General features: G+C 46.3%; 1 protein-coding gene across 6 annotated transcripts in view; it reads right to left on the bottom strand.

The window, feature by feature from the left end:
* Positions 1-4,493: 4,493 nt before the first annotated feature.
* Positions 4,494-18,190, bottom strand: part of Sur-8 (leucine-rich repeat protein shoc-2) — a 189,821-nt gene continuing 176,124 nt past the window's right edge. For all 6 annotated transcript variants that reach the window (XM_075673278.1, XM_075673273.1, XM_075673274.1 and 3 more), the window contains 4 exons: positions 17,259-17,471; positions 10,813-10,950; positions 8,141-8,310; positions 4,494-6,856 (listed from right to left, as the gene is read on the bottom strand). In XM_075673278.1, the coding sequence (XP_075529393.1) occupies positions 6,821-6,856; positions 8,141-8,310; positions 10,813-10,950; positions 17,259-17,471 (557 nt within the window). In that variant the 3' untranslated portion in view covers positions 4,494-6,820. The remainder of the gene's footprint in view (positions 6,857-8,140; positions 8,311-10,812; positions 10,951-17,258; positions 17,472-18,190) is intronic.

Raw genomic sequence — 18,190 nt, 5'->3', positions numbered from 1 at the left:
CAGGTCTCTGAATACCTCCTGTAAACACGCTGTGAATAGCATTATGGCAGAACAACCAAAGCCGTTGTGGTGATGACAAAGACTGAGCTCCTCGTCAGCGCTACCGTACCAGATGCAACACAGGAAGCAGAGGAACTAGTCACGGCATTAGCCCTCACAGACTACGGTAACAGTCATTATAACTTATTCTCAAGAAGTGTGCAGGAGCTTTACTTCGGGCTGGGTGGCACCAACGACCCAATGTATACTAACAGCCAAGCTGCCAGAAAGAAATGTTGAAACAGTGTGGACACCTGTTCACGCCTCTCTGGAGGGCAATGAACTTGCCCACTCAAGGCTTGATAACTTATCGACCACGCCCTGGAGGACACAGAAGAGCTCACTAGGCTGACAACATACCAAGAGCTCACTCGACACTACAGACTCAACTGCAGAACACTTTCACCACCGCATCTACAGCTCACGAAGATGCAAGGGACAACACTCCGATTGTTGCAAACCAGCCTGTTCGCGCATCCAAGAAGGCTTTATCTCACGTTTCCTACTCAGTATGATGAACAATGTAAAAAATACTGCGAACAGCTAGGAACACACTCCGGCACATTGTCATAAATTGAAAACAATATCCAGACTTGTCCCCCCCACCCTCCAAGAGCACTGGGAGACTCTGCTGTCCAGCTCCTGCTCCTCAGACCAGATCGTGCTGGGTGAGAGGGCAGTTGCAGCCAAGATGGCGCACGGATTCCCGTGGAGAGGGAACTGCTCCTGCAGACCAAGCCATCCTTATGCCCATAAAAGGTGCTTTCTCTCTCGCTAGAAAAGAATTAGCATGAGCACACACAACATGCATATGGTGCATATATTCTAGGTAAGTAAGCTGCCATCTACTAATAATACTTCCTGAACAGACTACCTTGCTCAGGGAAAATAAAAAAGGGTGCAATGCTGTAATACAGTTAGAACATTGATGTAACAAACACACATATAACATAGTATTGGATACCATTATAAAACAAGTCTAACATTTGAATGGCACTGTATAATTTCATTGAGTGTTCATACAAATCCATGCAACACTCTTCCTGACATGGCTATTGAAACTGGCTATTTGAATGCATGGGCAGTCACATCAGCAGCAATTGAAACAGGCTCATGGCACTTGCTGGTTATTGAAAATGGCAAGGCAGTGATAATTACATACTGCATACATATCATCAAGATGAAGTACTTTTGAAGGAAGAGAATGAATGGCAACCATGGTGTTTTTCCAATTTTTACATCAGCTGCAACCCTACATGAACTAATATAGTGAACTATGGCTTAGTCAGGAACTGTACAGGTTTAATATATAGTTGACTTCCGTAATTTGACCTGGGTTAATTCGACTTTTCGCTTAATTCGACCCTCACTGGTGGCCAGCCTCATGCATGCAGCGGCTACTAAGTGCATGAAAACACAAGAAATTCAGCAGACAGTGCTACTGCTTTTTGTCGCTTTTGAGGATTTTGTCAGCGCCAATGATAGTGTTCAGGTATTGGCCACTGACCGACGACAACTTTGTCAGCAACGCAACATTCCAACACTGACCGAGGCAGCATTTAAACATGTTGGTGCTCTTTGCCACATTCTGGTTGAGTCACACTTCAAAATCAAGAAGCAAAGGCTTTACAGAATACTTCAAGCAATAACAAAAAAAAAAAAGAGGATTTGAATTCTTCCACTTTGCTGCCGTTTGTTAATTCGATGTTTCGGATAACTAAATCAAACAATGCGGTTGTGCAAGGGTTGAATTAAACAGGAGTTGACTGTACGTACAGCCTTTTGCTAATATCTATCCTACGTCTCCTTACGTTATACTTCCATTGCAACTCCCACTGGCAACCACAATTCACGTGTCAGCCAATACACTGCCATTACAGCGTGGTAAGCAGGAAGGTCCTTCCTTCCTCTATTCTATTAAAGCGATGCTATCACTGCTTACCTCCCGCGGTTTGGCATGTCGTTGTGGTGATCGGCTGTATTCATCGGCATTGCCGTGTAGAAGCTGTCGGGGACACAATCGCTTTTGCAAGGTTTCGCTTGACTCGGCACTGGACGTGCCCGCGTTGTGGGGTTCTCACCCGTGCTCTTGGGACAAAGGAACGACAACACAGCAGTGCAAACAATCACAAGGGCACTTATTGCACCTTTCACAGACTAATGCCTGCTAGCTGAGTTGCTATCCATAAAACATGCTGATGGGCACGCGACAAATTGCAGAAGTACGACTCACCGTGACCATATAACGAGCGAATATGTTTGCCCCGTGCTGGACACCAACACCTGGTTGTTCGCGCGTTCGGTCACGCAAACGGTGGTGCGTTCGAACGATCGTGTTCGTCCATTCCGGAGTAGGCCTCACGAGACGGTGTCGCAGAAGCACGGATCGGTGCACGCGAGTCAAAGAGGAAGGGCCTTCTCCTTTTCGCACCTAAGTAACCCCGCCGTTAGGTGGCATTAGCAGGGCAACTCGTGAGCCATCTCTCGTACTACCCTGCAAGCTTACCGACCACTGCAGTAAAGCCACGCGGCGAAGCCGGATTACAGGAGACGGGAGCTATGCGAGAAAACAACACAGTGCCAAGTATGCTTCCAGCCATCTACTTCGACATGCCAAGACCCGAGTCACCCGAAATCTTGTAAAAGTGATTGTATCTCCGTCAAAGAGTGCTTGAGAATGTTGCTTCTGAATGAAACTTACCTTTGTTCTGCAAGGTACGTCACAGTGGCTCCTGACCGTTACAAGATCCATTCATCGCTAAGATCTCCTGTGCGTTTATCGTAATGGGCTGTTATGTCTTGCTGGCTAATGAAAGCTTCCCTTACACAGATTGCCACAATGTGTAGGATCTGCATGATTTTTTATTGGACAACAAAGTACTAGCGACTTAGCAGAGTGTGGGTGTAGGCCAGTTGGTGATCAGGAACCGCTTCGTGTTGTCCCTTTCGTTAAGTCTCGTGTTTTGCTTGCAGTAACTTCCCAAAATTGAACATTAGCTACTGCTACTACTACAATCAACTCCCATTAATTCAACACTTGCGGGAGGGATTTGATCGAACTGGCTAAAGGTCGAATTAACAAATGGTGTAAAATGAAAGAAGCCACATTTTTTTAAATATCAAGAAAGAGATCATGAGGAATTTTTCTTGATCTGGATGGACAGTGTTGCATACCTGCTACGTGACACTGAACGAATGAGACAGAATGCTGAATATGGGTGCCTAACACGACACAAAACAAGCAGGAACTGATAGCTTCACGGGCACAAAGTGCATCAGCCACTAAAAAATAAAAAATAAAACTGCTTCATACCTAAGGAAGCAGCGGTGCCGCCTGCTAAATTTGTTGAGTTTTCAAGCTTTTAGTAACCACGGCACACATGAGGAGGCGCTGGTGGGGGTGGAATTAACTGCAGCGGCACATTTTTGCATTAGAACTAAATGAGTTTCCCTTTCAAAGCAATGTGCGATTTCTGGCTGGGACTTTCCAGTGAATCTGAACTAACTGAAATGTCAGCTCAACTGAGGTCAAATTACCAGGAGTCGATTGTACTACTACTACTACTACTACTACAACTACTACTACTACAGTATACTTCTGATTTGATCCCAACCCAAGGTCCCAGCTGGCGGCCATGTATTGATAGGGGCTTTAACTTTCGTTGTTTCGACCTTGCAATTGACCTTCGCTTTAGTGGCAGCATGTCTCAGCGGAGCTCACGGGCCAGTGAATGCGACTCATGCCATTTCCTGTCAAAAATGCTTGTTTTCGGCCAGCCCTGGGAAGACATTAAAGCAATAACAGTACCTCATAATGCTCGATTACGCTTTTGCACTATTCTAACGCACATCTTTATTTTTTTTCCAGAGAAAATTGGGCAGAAAATTACTTGTACAGTGCAATCGGATACAATAAAGAAACCACGTCGATGGCATTTGTGAGCTTTACCGTAAAGTACTGCTGCCTTATGGCAAAGTCGACTTAAAGAAAAAGAGTGCAGCAAAGCAGATTTCAAGAAGCCGGCCACCATTGTGCAACACATGTTAGACCCTTGCCCATTTTCCTTCCTAAAAAAATCGGTTACGTGTTAGATTTCTACTTTGTTTAGGAGATTGGTGTCATTTCCATGTTGTTTTTCTACGTTGGACAAAAGAAAGTGGGCATGCACTTCATTCGGGGGCCTGCTAGAATTGGGCAAACACTGCTAAATGAATCGGTGTTTTAGTTTCTTCTGCATGTTGCTTAATTCGACCCTCCGGATAATTATATCGCTTTCGTCGGTCCCGTCAGGGTTGAATTAACGGAAGTTGACTGCATTCGTACTGGCACTATTACTACTACAGCTTGACAACTTTCTACTTACCTGCTTTTGATAGGCATTGTGACTTTACACTTGGGAGCAGATGGCCAGGTCTTGGGAAGCTCAAATTGAGGCACAAGTATTATTTCAGAATAAATGTTCTTCAATTTTATTGGCTAAAAATGCAGCCTTTTGTGAACCATCCCCACTCAACAGAAAAAAAAAAAAAAGAATCAACAACGGCGTGCAAGTCCAGCTCAGTGTAATCGTAGAAGCACCGAATCATTGGACACAAGTCTGGGAGGGGGAGGAGGGTAAACAGATGACATTGATGTTGAAGAGAGGGGATGTTTCGCAGTTAAAAGCATGATTACAATTAAAAAAATATTAAAGGAAGCAGCAAAATGGCATAAAAAGTGTTAAAAAAAAGAGGCACAGATTCCATGCAATAATAGCAAGAAATGGGCTTGAAAATAAGTTCCCATTGCTTGGCCACCAAGTAAAAAAAAAAATGCAAGAAAAAAAAATCTACTAAAATGCGAGAGTATATAAATAATTGTTGCTTAAACAGTAAAGGAATCACTTTTTTCTTTGGCTCCACGCGGAACAAGTTTTCAACATTTGGCGACATTGTCTGCCGTCCATTATTTTTTCTCGGCGCAGTTCTCATTGTTTAAACAGGCTGTCCGTCACTTCCTTGTGGGGGAGCGTTACAGCAGTCCAGAGTCCAGTATATAGTGTGAACGCTGCATTAACTCCAACGCCAAAATTCACCGAAACGTTTTTCACCGACGAAGCTTTCTCCAAGCCCACGAGATGTTACGATCGTGTTGAGTGGATGACATGCGATTGAAAACTAGCAAAATAGGATTAAAAAAAAAAAGTTAGCAGCACTTACTTGCACAGGGGTGAGTAATGGAGAGATGATGCCACGATCAGCTGATGCAAAAGGCCAAACTTTGCGAAGCCAGCAAATTTACTCCACATAGTATTCTCTCTTTCAGGATGAGGCGAACCGTGTGCACATTGTCAAAGTTTTTGATCTTCCACCCTTCCCCGGCTTCAAATCTAAATTTTTCTTATGCCATCACCGATTTCTGAATAAAGAGTTGTTTCCTGTAACATCTTAGCGAAAGAAAGGCTCAATGATGCCGCATGAAGTTACAAACCTACGTCATGGGCGAACTTCACGCAGCGATGCTGGCAATTCCTAAACCAAGCTTTCTTTTGTTGCTGCCGGTGATAAAAAAATAGAATGACAAAGAAATAAACACCTGAGACAACAACAAGCCGCGGTTAAACAGGCCGGAAGACGAAATGGCTTCTGATTTCTGCTCGGCAAAAACCCCATGGAAAACGCCAAAACCACTTCTTACAGCAAGTTCTACTTTCCGTGCCTCCTTTCTCCATGGAAGCATATAAGGTTTCTCTTGGAGAGCTCCCGCTTACGTGCTTGTGGCCAGCTCAACCTTTCTTGAAACTGGGAGATCGGCTCCGCCGTTACGCGCATACACGGAGATCAAAAACAGGGACAGCGTCATAAAATGCCTCACAGACAAAATGGACAAGACAAGGCGGCCTGCTGACTTTCAACAACCCGACGCTGAAGTGAGAGCCTTCGACTGTGCCGCTGCCATCGATGACGACATGCAGTGTTGAACTCGTCGAACTTGAGCACTGCGTTCCGTTCCACAATCTTTTGAGATGAGAACACTGTTCTTCAGCTGAAGTTGGCAGCACCGATAAAGCGTTTACATTTTTGGGGTATACGTCGCTACTTCTCCCAGCACATGAATTCGTCGGCTGGCGTTAGGGCCGTTTTTTGCACCTACACGAGTTGGCCACAAACCAGCACGCAAAACAACTATTCCCGAACCAGTGCTTCAAACCACTGGCCTGACTCAATGTGCGTGTGTGTGATCCGATGCTTACTGTATTTCTCTCGTGTTTTCAAGCACTGGTCTGTCGGCACTGTCTCGTTGCACCGGTGTCTGCAATAAAGCGATGCTTGCACCAGGATGTTTGAAAGTTTGGGGGTAATCGCTGACCTGGAACCCCACACGCGCTCGCACCATCGTCACACACTGGGTATCTCCTGTCTCTTTGCACCACAAGCGAAAATCCCGGCGACTTCGCGCAGGCCGCGGCGCGTGTCACCGTTGGCACATTCGGGAAGTTAACGAGCGAGGGATCGTTGTCGGCAGAGAGTCCATCGTGCAAGTCCGTTGCGCTGCCCATTGCCGCAGCAGAGGCCGCAAAGCACTGCTGGCAGAAGTGGGCTCTCAGAGCTTCAACAGCGCGTTGCGGAGACACCTGGCAACCGTGGCAAGGGAGACTCCCGCGAAGAGGGTGTGCCACCGGGCCCTGGCAAGGCCGTTTGCGTTTGGCGTAGCCAGATGGCCAGAGGGGCGCCACCGTTTCTTACCACCGGTGTGGTGGAGACACTGGCCACAGGGGGTGGTCTCCGGGTTGGATCGATGTCACAGCGTCCGGTAGGGGCCCTTCATCTTGAGGTACTGCGCAACAAAGAAAACCAGAGGCAGCTTGACGGTGCTGGTTTGCACACAGGCACGGAGCAGGATAAGACACGTGAGAAAACTACCCTCTCTCATGGTGTGAAGTATAGCAGCACTTATACAGTCAACAACCGATTTTTTTTCGGATTCCCTAGGGGCCGTGAAAATGTCCGAAAAAACGAATGCATGCATTTTATTGCCCCCAAAGGGCTCAAATTGCCACAACATGTTCTTACCGCTCGCTTGCTGCCAGTGTTTTTCGTTGTGGCTTTGCCGTCAGCTTCTCAGTCATCAAACCCACCACCCCTGCCGGTGTGCCACCCACTGCTGCTAGCGTGGATGTGCAGCCTACATAGGTTAGCTGTAGAATTTCGTTTATGTGACCTCTGTGTTTCTCACGTGAAATCATTATCAAATATCTCCAACACAGCAATGGACATTGCAATTAAGTGTGCCTGCTTTAAGGTGTATGAGAGCAAAAAATTCTAGCCTCTCCAAAAAACCACAGCATGGTTGTTTGATGGTCGGACTGCACGGGAGTCAAGTTGGAGGTGCAATTATTATGAGAGGGAAAACAAAAAACAAAATTTTCAGGAGCAAAGTTGGGGGTGCACTTAATATGCGAGTGCATTCATTTTGCGAGTATACACGGTATGTGACTTGGGTTCGACATCGCCCAACCAGCGAAGAAATTTTAAACAATTTTCTTGCCGCTGAAGAGCACCACATCCTAAGTGTCACATGGTTACCAGATTCACTGAAAACTGGCACACACCAAGTGGCACACACACACCGAGTGAACCAGTCCGACGGTTGGTTCCGAACCGTACCCTCGGCACAGTAGCACGAGGGATTAACCATTCGACCATGGACTACCCCAGTGGCCCAGGTTGGTGGGAAAATGGTGAGAGGCAGACATGCAGTCAGCCCCTGGGAAGTGCATGAAGCATCCTAAGAATGCTAATCGCATTGGAAGTGCCTTGTCCTTCCTATACGGTTCCCACTGGTGACTATGGCAATGCGGACACCAATGCTTTGCTTTTGGTGGACACAAGTGCCGGTTTTGCTCTTTTGCAGCACACATTAGTGCACGCTCCAGGAGTCATCCGAACTAACTGATGACAGGTCAAGTATGTCTCTACTGATGAGAGCTTGATGCCATTAAATAATGCTTACGGTAGCCGAGTCCAGAGAGCAAGCCCAAACCACGTAATTTTCTTGAGTAGCGAGTGTGAAATGAACGAGACTCTACTGCACTGCAGATGAGATGGCGCCAATGCCTACCTGGATGACAAGTGAGGGCCCGCCGTTGACAATCTCGGCGGGTATCTGCGACAGGGGGCAGTTCTCGATGCTCATGATCTGCAGGTTGGTGCACAGGGCCAGCTCGAAGGGCAAGCTGTGCAGGTTTGGGTTGTCGTTGATGTACAGGGACTCCAGGTTCTCCAGAGTTCCTGCACAGGAAAGCCCACACGCAGAGGGTACTGCGTTGCGCTATACGCCCTCACAATTTCAACTAAGTTACGGCTAGTGCATTGCCAAGCATGTACCAGTGTTTTGTCGTAGCAACAAGACCAGCTGAAAAGAGAAATAACAGAGTACAACAATATTCTGAACCATGGTGACAGCCAATTAGCTAAATCACGATAGCTGGGTCACCAACCAGTTCAGACAGGTATTTTTGTTCAAAACACAACTTTTGTTAACTTCGTCATAAGATATTGGTTACTAGAAGACAAAATGAAGCTCAAGCCTGAATTTTAAAAAATTAATGCCGGAACCCCAGCTTCAGTAACCTTGGTATTATGTCCCTGACTTTAAAGGATTTCTTTTCCAGGCCATTGTGGCTCTGTTAGGTTATCGAAACTTGCTCAGTTCGTTCTTTGTCTCTTTTAGAACACAATGTACGGGGGCTGGTCAAATGAAAGTGGACCAACCACATAGTACACAGGCATCTCTCATTTACAAAAGTTACACATAGGTGTGAGGATAAATGTTCTTTAATGCTGTCATACAATGGGTTGAACATGGTTATGTGACATAATGGACACTCCAAAAGTTGAACAGCATGGTGTCGTGGGGTTTTTGACAGCGCAAGGTGTTTCCCAAAAAGAAATTATTTGCCATATGGTTGCCGTGCACACTGAATATTGCATTTCACTGGCCACTGTGAAGCATTGGAGCAAATGGTTCAAAGGACCTGAAAGTTGCAAAGACGATCCAAGACCAGGCCAAAGCCATCGTGCAATCACCCCCAACACAAGTGCAAAAGTTGATGAGCTGATGAGACAAGAATGGGGGATAAACATCGATGAACTGACAGAGCGTGTGAACATTAGTCGTGGTTCGTTTCACACCATAATTCATGAACATCTCAGTCATCGGCTCTTGTGTGCGGAATGGATGCCCAAGATTTTGAACCACTGCCAGAAGAAGGTTCTGCGCTGCCTTGACTCATCTGATCCGGTATCACAATGAGGGTGACGACTTCTTGCCTGCAATTGTGACCAAGGGCGAATCATGGTGCCAATACTACAAGCCTGAAACACGACGGCAAGGCTTGCAGTGGAAACATTCCAATTCACCACCCCCAAAGAAAGCGAAGGCCGTCATTTCTGCCAAAAAGGTGCTGGTGGCTTTTTTTTTTCAATCGTCAGGGGCCATTACTGATTGAATTTACTAAACCTGGAAAGACTATCAATTGTTTCCGATATTGTGAAACGCTGGATCGGCTGCGTGTCGCAATCAAGAACAAACAAAGTTGAAAACTGACGAACAGGGTCATCTTGTTCCACAAGAATGCCCGTCCCCTCGTCGCTGATGTGGTTAACACAATGCTGGAAAAGTTCAAGTGGGAAACGCTGAAACATTCGCCACACAGCCCAGACCTGTTGCCTTGCCACTTCCACATTTTCGGGCAATTGAAAAGCAGCTCAAGGGGAACCAGATTTGTGTCTGATGATGATGTGAACAAGTCAGTAACAGACTTTTTGAAGCAGCAGCCCAAGGAGTTTTATGAGACTGGAATGACACGACTCGTTAGTCAATGAGACAAATGTCTAAAGTACCCCGTTTGTCATTCATTGGCTCACTCTCATTTGACTCGCCCTCGTAGTTTATGTTTAGTGATAAGTTAACTAAGCTTGAACAGACTGTCAAAATGCATGACAGTGAGCTAGTGGGAGAAGTTCAAAGCGGGGCAGTCAGCCGTTTTTTTGTTTTGTTTTTGCACCTGGCTTACCAAGCCTCTTCTCAAGGCAAGATTGGCTTCTTCCTAGTGTTCTATAAAGCTGGTTCGCTGATGCAGCTCAAACTTTTTCTCTTTAGTCCTCTCAGACGCTCGACTACAGCAGTACACACAGGACAGATGCGCTACATTTGAGCCCATAGGTCAGCAGAACCAGCAGATACTGGCTCGTACTCATTCACTAATATTGTTGCACACCGGTACTCGCACACATTCCTACTCGCACCCACTGATGGCAACCAACACTCGCTCTTGTTCACAGTTGCTTCCATTTGCACTTACCGGCACCCAGTCATACTACACTGGCATCCGCCTGCCGACAGTCACTCACTCCCAATAAAAACCACCATCACTGACTTTCATTCATACCTGCGTTAACTGGCACTCTCACCCTTCACAACTCGGTAACACTCCATCGCATGCCTGCGAAATGAGCGTTGAGTGAATGAGACAGTGGTACTTGTGAGTGACCATGCTGACCCATTGTTGAGCCTGGTTATAATAAAATGGCATCAAACACGATAACACCTGCACATCATCGAATATTCACCATAAGCATGTATTCCTTATGTGCTCACATTGGCGAGAAACATTTTAGACTGACTCTGTCAAATCCTGCAACTTGTCATATCTGTGCTCGTTAGGTTGAGATTCGACTGTAGCACTGGGGATGATCGTACACGGCGAACAAAGCCCAGGCAACGCTCACCAATCTCCTCGGGAATCTGGTTCAGGTTGTTCTCGCCGACACTCAGGTAGGTGAGGTTGCTCAGGTAGCCGATGGCACGCGGCAGGTTGGTCAACTGGTTGCTCTGCACCACCAGCTTCTGCAGCTGCCGCAGGTGCCCTGTAGATGGTTCAGAGCAACGAGAGCTGGTGTATTAAAATGCAGATAAGTGTTGTTGATGATTAATGAAGTTTAATGGCACGACAGCTACGATGGCAAGATTCATCACAGGTTTTGAAGAAATGCGAGGCTTTTCAAGGACTTCTAAGACTCTGACAAATCATTTTCCAGGATTAAAGCGCCATGACGTCTGCAGCTTGGGAAAAAACAAAAAAGAAAGAAAAGAAACTGCCTTAAACAACGTGCAAACATATTCAATTTCAAGGGCACAGAAAAAGTCCCCTCCCCCCCCTTTTTTTTCATAAACCTTCACCAGCCACGACAAGCAAGATGGCTACCTACAACAAAGAAGCTAAGCAGATTGGATTGTCTTGACTCTTCGCTTGTGTAAACCTTGTGGGCAGGTACACAGATCTACTGATCCGCATGTCCTTTTCTGCTTTGGCGGACAAAAAGTGCCCGACTTTGCACTTCCTCCATTGGCTGTTCATATGCTCTTGCCTGAAACCAAAAGCCAATGCACGAGTTCCTTTTCAGCAACAAATCTACACAAACTGCAGCTAGGTGCATCGCGAATGTGAAGCTCACGAAGGCAACTCTTCCATGCATGTAATACAGCACGGAGTCTGAAACAGCCTGCATCTGCGAGCAAGGTAATATTACCTTCGTGGAAGATTAGCTCTGCTTCCTCTGTGACACACTGTCATGCTAGCACTCTACTGTTGTTGCCATGTAATTACACCTACAGTGATGCCAGACGTAGACAAAATGGTGCCACGCGCTTGCAGCCTGTTTGTCTGTTGTCAGCTACCTACAGTCATCGAAACTGCGGTCCAGAAGGTGTAGTTCTCATGGTGCACTTCTGCTATAAAAAATGGCTTCGTGTACTTGGGTGGAGCTATACACTTACACTGCAAAGAGAATGCTCTCTTCCAACACTAGCAACAATTGTGGCGCCTGTGTAGGTAGAAGAAAAACCTAACTAATACACAAATTGATCACTGGGATAAAATGCTAGCGCATAGAGTATTCTAAAAATCCTCTGCAGATGTATGCCAATCGGAGAAACGCAAGCTGTACTTACTTCATTTTTACGTGCACCAGTTTCCCATTAAAAAAGAAAGAAAAAGAGAAATGTTCCCAATTATAATACCCCTGTCAAGCAGGCAAGTTAAGTTTACGGGGGAGTTTCACACGGTTTAAGTGCACTTTGCCAAATCTAAACGTTGTGAGCGGAGTGTCACTTGCATAAGAGTGTACTCTGGTCGGAGAGTGTTCACGGAATGCACTTTGCTGGTCAAGTGAGTAGCCTCACCGCCAGTGGTTTAAATGGTACAAAATGCAATGTATAAAAAAGGATACATAAGTTCATTTTAGTTGTTGAACAGCTTTTAACAAAATAATTGGAAGCGAACTCACTCACATTCTGTTCTGGCAGGGTTAAATGCCACTTCGTCACACGCCACCATGCTGTTCTGGATTGGCCAGGCATTCGTATTGGCCAGGCATTCGTATTGGCCAGCATTCACTTGCAACACTCTTGTAATAAATATCTTTGTGTTTTTTGTTGAGAGAATGTAGAATAAGTTTGTTTTTATAATACAACGTAAAACAATCACTTTGTAGAAGTTTTTCTTTTTAATCTACATATAAAAAAAAATTTTAAAAACTCTTAAACTGTCGCCTTGTTTTTCTTTTCTTTCTTTCTTTCTTTGTTTTTGCTGTGAGTGTGCTCTGTTTTCCCGTTTAGCACCGCGTAGCCTATAGAGTCACTCAAGGTCCCGAAGTGCACTCGCCGTAAGTACACTTGCCTGCCCGCTTGGCAGGGGTATAATGCACTCACTTTCGCCGTATCCTACAAGGGCGAATCAGAAAGCCTTTGCCCCTATTTTCTTTAAGCCAAATTATGGCTGTAAATGCGAAGTGAACATATCCATTCCCAGCAGTGGACCTTTGTTCGACCGGCCCGCCCTTATCTGCCACTTGCTCCACAGCATGGCGCTGCTGTTAGTTGTTGTGCCTCACACGTCCGCGGTGTATGATCAACGAAATGCGATTCGTTTTCTACGCAGCAAGAAACGAACGCCCATCGAAATCCCCAGGGAAATGCAGCCCACATATGGGGAAAGGTGTATCGCTTCGAGAAGTGCGAGGTCGCAAAAGGCCACGAAGACTTCCACGCCAACAAGCGTTCGGTGAGGCAGCTTGTGTCGCCGAGTAACGACAACAACTGGGAGAGTCAGGGCCACCCAACATACAGACCGGACCTTGCCCCTAGTGATTTCCACGTTTTTGGTCTGCCGAAGAAGTTCCTGGCAGGACAGCGATTCACGTGCAACGATGATGCCAAGGCACCAGTCTGACGGTGGTTCCACAGTTAGCCAGACGAATTGTGCGATGTGCTGGGATGGGACAGATGCCTGAACCGATGTGGGGACCATGTGGCAAAAATTGACACGGTTGAACGTGGTTAAACCAAGTTTGTCGAGCAATAGCATGGTTGTGCTTGCTTTAGGAAAGAACACAGACGCTGCTCGGAGCCCTCAGCACTGCTGCGGAGCAGCGAGCGCACTGACCTTCATGCTGCGTCACGCTTCAACGCAAACTAAGCGTCGAAAGCACAACACGTACGCCATTACCAGCACTCGGTGCATTTTGTACACATCGCAGATTGGTTTCGAGATATGGGCTCCCACGCGGTGTACGCAACAGCTGTCGGTAGTGGCAGGCTAAGTCCCAGTATCACGTTGGCTGAGCTTGAAGGTCAGACTTACGGAACCAGGCATTTTCTGGGTTTGTACCTGGAGTAGTAGAGCTATCACTCTAAAATAGTGTAAGGTACGTAGAATAGTATGTATATTCGTAGTCACCTGTACATACCTCATTCTGGGTAATAAAACATAGGGGAAAGGACTTTTTGATTCACCCTAGTAAAATAAGTCCTCTACAGTACCGCACCCCTCATTCTTTCATACAGAAATGCAGCTTTCTCTCATTTAGAAAAACACTTACTCCTAACGCACTAAAGTTGCGAAGAATAAAAAAAGTTCCAGTTTCGCCTGAAAGACGAAGCATCGGTTGTGATAGCAAATTGGTAGACAGCTACACGAAGCAAGCGGTCTACTAAGTGGCCAGGGAGAAAGAAGTATTTGAGGAGATGAATTTCCTAGGCCGCGACAGCATGTGCGGGCAGCCCGATAAAGTCATGGTTGGCGAGGAGGAAATGCAGTTTTCGCCGCAGCACGACAGATGGCGCATGGGCCCGTTGCCATCACTTACACGTTCCTTTATGGATAGTGTCTCATATATTGTAAGTTTTCCCAGATTTCATTCTGTGACATCAATAAATAGAAGTGGTGGACACTTTAGCTATTAATGACTACTGCCGCAATTACATGCCGTACTGCACTTGAAATGAACTACTGGCAGTAATCCCGGAGCTGACAATGTCTGCCAAGGCCGCCACAGTTCACTAGCTCGCATGTGGTGTGAGTGCATGAGTAGGCGACCTTGGGAGGAAAAGCTCACAATGCGGGCCCGCAAGCTGTCGCAGTTTCTCTTGTGACGTGCATGCTCTCCCTCTCTACTGGAGCTCTCGCAGACTTCCGCTTTGCAGCGACGGCTTCTCCGACATTGCGTGCGCCTTTCACGTTGCAACAAAGGCAGGCGCCCTCCATAGATGCTTATTCTAGGACGAGGCGGAAATGCGTTGTGCCGAACTGCAGCAATGGCTACGCATCCTGCAAGGATACGGTGATTACACTCAAAGTTCCAAGCGGCCCGGTACGGTTGGAACTGTGGGCTCATGCAATTCCAAGGAAGGATCGAGAGCCGATTTCTCGTGGCTATGTTTGCGAGGAGCACTTCTCGGAGAGCGACATTGAGACGCGGTGGTATTACAGTGCGCATGGTGGTAAGTCCTTCTAAACAAACATAAATGGCCTGTCCTGTTACCTGACGCCTTGCCGCCAATATTTCCGCACTGTGCCACCTACTTGTCTTCTGTTCACAAAAAGAAAAAGCCAGCTGGATCTGTCATGAAGTACGCAAAGCATGCCAAGACAGAGGCTTCGGTTGCTGAAGGTACGAACATGCACATTGCTTGAGTGAGAAAAATGAAATGTGTTCTGTCACTTCCAACGTTTACAGTCGCTTTCAATCTTGCATTTAAAAAAAACATAGATTATAGATTTGGCGCTTTAAACAAGCACATCACGCAGGTAATTGTTCTGTAAGTGACGCATTTCTTTAGTTAATTTTTCAAGGGAATTGGAGCCGGCGAAGAGGTGCAAGAAACACTTCCATTCGTGCCTAAAGCACTGTGGTGAATCACCACCGAACGACCTCGAACCGGCGAGCCTCTTTGGTGAGTGCACTGCGTGCATTCTGCCTTTTCGGCTAGCTGACTTACGACAGAGGGCGCATCAGCGCCGTGCCCGATGTCGTGACCTTATTGGGACACCCGAGTAAGCACCGTTTCGCCTCCTTAATAATTCTTGCTCCGTGCCAGCAGGAGTAAATATCTAGCCTGAACCAAGTCCTGTATGGTGTGCTATTCCCAGGATTCAAAGCACAATGTGAGCATTTTCAATGATTCTTCAAGCGAAACCACAGACAGAACTATGCCAGAGGAGGTCACTTTGAGGAGGCTGAACATCCGGCGTCTCGTGAACTACCCGAGTATTTTTTGACAGCGAAACTGTGTATCGCTAGGGTTCCCTGAAACTTTCATGTGTGCGACAAAAACTATCATTATCGGCAACGGCTTGTGACACTGATCGAGCGTTCGTTGTCGTCTTCTTCCGTAACTGGCTCTGTTGCCGCTCATGCCAGCGTTCCCACACTGCCCTTCCCTCTACTAAGGGACCGATGGCACTGGCCCACAGTCAATCAGTTTGGTGATTTCGTTCTCAAATTCTTTGCCTCACTATATCGCGAAATGAAAGCACAAATGTATACAACGAATGTATATAATGAATGCGTAACCTGAATGAATGCAAATGTATAAAAATAAATATGTGTGCGTGCCTTTCGTCACAATGACTACTGACCAAGGCAACAAATGTGTTCCGTGCCTTCGCTGGTCATACACCCTCAGAGATTGGAATGGCTCGCAAAACTTTTTTTCCTTTCCTCTCCGTGCATTCCAGCCATGTGAGCTGAACAGCCGTTCTGGATGAACTGTGGGCACCTGATTTTCCTCTAGTGGTCACAATGTGAAGGTCTGTGGGGTGATGTCCATCAAATGGCAGCAATGATGTGCTTCTGGCTCACACGATCGTTTCCAGTGCTTGTCGGTGCATAAAACCATGACCTTCGAGATTGGCTTCCACTGCTCTGAGAAAGCCGTTGCAGAGGATGCAATTTGAACGCTACCTATTAGTGATAAAAAACATAAGCTTCAAAAAAAGGTTACCACCGGCATCTACAAGGTCATTTAAAGCATCTGGAGGAAGCTTTAGCTCTAGGTATTCTATCTAAATACATGGGAAAGGAGGAATAACTTTTCTTGCAACCACACACAAAATAGGTTTGCTGCAATTAAAAGAAAAAAGATAAAATCTAGTGACTGCAGGAAGTGAATGTTTTATTCAGGCTGTCGACATTCTTTATTTTCATCGAAATGGGCTTATGTGGCAAAACTTCAAAAATGAAACTGAAGTTTACAATGATGTAACTAACCAATGAAAGATTAAATTAGAATTTTGTTTACTTCACCTAACAATACATCTAAAGCAGACAAAATTGATATATTACACACATCTGTGAAATATATCACTAGTTTGTGAATACAACTTCTGCAAAACTCTTGTAAACATAGTAAAATATCCACGTAAGCTCTAAATTAATACACCCAATTTGTCCACTTTAGATGTTCTAAGGATAATGTTTACAGAACTGCAATATCTGTTTTTGGTGCAGATTTACAACTTCGTAAACTTCGTCCTTCTATTCTTTAAAATTTACTGATTCTCAGTCATTCTTATTAACACTATATTCAGGACATAAATAAAAATTCTGCTCTCTACAGCCACAGAATGTTACTTTCTCTCTCAATTTTAAAAAACTTCATTCAAATTAGTCCAGAGTTTATCCCGGAAAAGCATTTCTGCATTTTACATGTATACGAATAGCCGGAATCGGAGTTGGGCCCAAGCTAAAGCTTCCCCCTAATGACGAAGCTCAGTAAAAATGCGTGTACTACCTATCGTTCTCATGCGAGTACCATTCTGCCAGAAGTGCAAACGCCAGGGCCCGACTTCCTCCTGGCGACCCCGGGTGCGAAGCCCCGCGCGTTTCCAACTCACCGATCTCGTTTGGCAGGCTGTCCAGGCGGTTCTCCTCGAGGTCGAGCACGCGCAGCGCGTTCAGGTTCCCGATGGTGGTGGGCAGGCGTCGCAGCAGGTTGTTGCTGAGGGTGAGCACCTCGAGGCACGCCAGGTACTGGATGTCGTCGGGGATCTTGCCCAGCTGGTTCGTGCCCAGGTTCAGCTCCACCATGGTTGTCCACGTGCCCAGGTCTGCACGGCCGCACTCCCGGTCACGAGGTTTCACGGTTCCCTTCCCAGCAGTCGCACGTTCAACAGAATCGAGCAGTAAACCCCGGGGTTTTACACGGCAAAACCCCCCATCAGGTTACGAGGTACACTGTAGTAGGGGTTCATTTCGACCCCCTCAGGTTCTTTTACGTGCACCTAACGCACGGTACACAAGCATTTTCTTGCATTTTGCCCCCATCAGGATGCGGCGGCCAGGGCCAGGATCAATCTAGCAGCCTCACGTTCAGCAATGCAATGCCATAGACACTGGAACATCACAGCAAGTGCTCGTATACCGAGGGTATCGAATAGAAGAACATTGAGCGTTGGCTGCACTTGTGTGGCAGCTACAGTGTGATTGCAGGAATGGAGCCAGCCACTGTACCGTGACATCATGACACATACAACTCTTGTGTACCAAAGCCAAAACTGAAATTGGTTTGGATTTGCATTTAATTAAAAAAAAAAAGAAAATAAATGAGGAGAGAGAGAGAAGCTGAAAATGTGATGCCCATGCTGCTGAAGCTCTCCGAGAGTGACGGCTATACATGCAGAGCGGTGACGGCACCTTTGAAAGAACACACTTTTTGCTGGGAGGATGCACCAGCTTGCGTTACTCCAAAGATGCTGCCACGCACCTCCTACGACTTCTAAAAAATTTTTTTGCTGTGCTGCAGCATCGTGATGGCCGCTAGAACTGG

The sequence above is a fragment of the Dermacentor variabilis genome, chromosome 10, assembly GCF_050947875.1.
Source record: "Dermacentor variabilis isolate Ectoservices chromosome 10, ASM5094787v1, whole genome shotgun sequence".
NCBI classification, from domain to species: Eukaryota; Metazoa; Arthropoda; class Arachnida; order Ixodida; family Ixodidae; genus Dermacentor; species Dermacentor variabilis.
The sequence above is the reverse complement of the archived record's forward strand: the minus strand, read 5'-3'. Positions and strand labels throughout refer to the sequence as shown.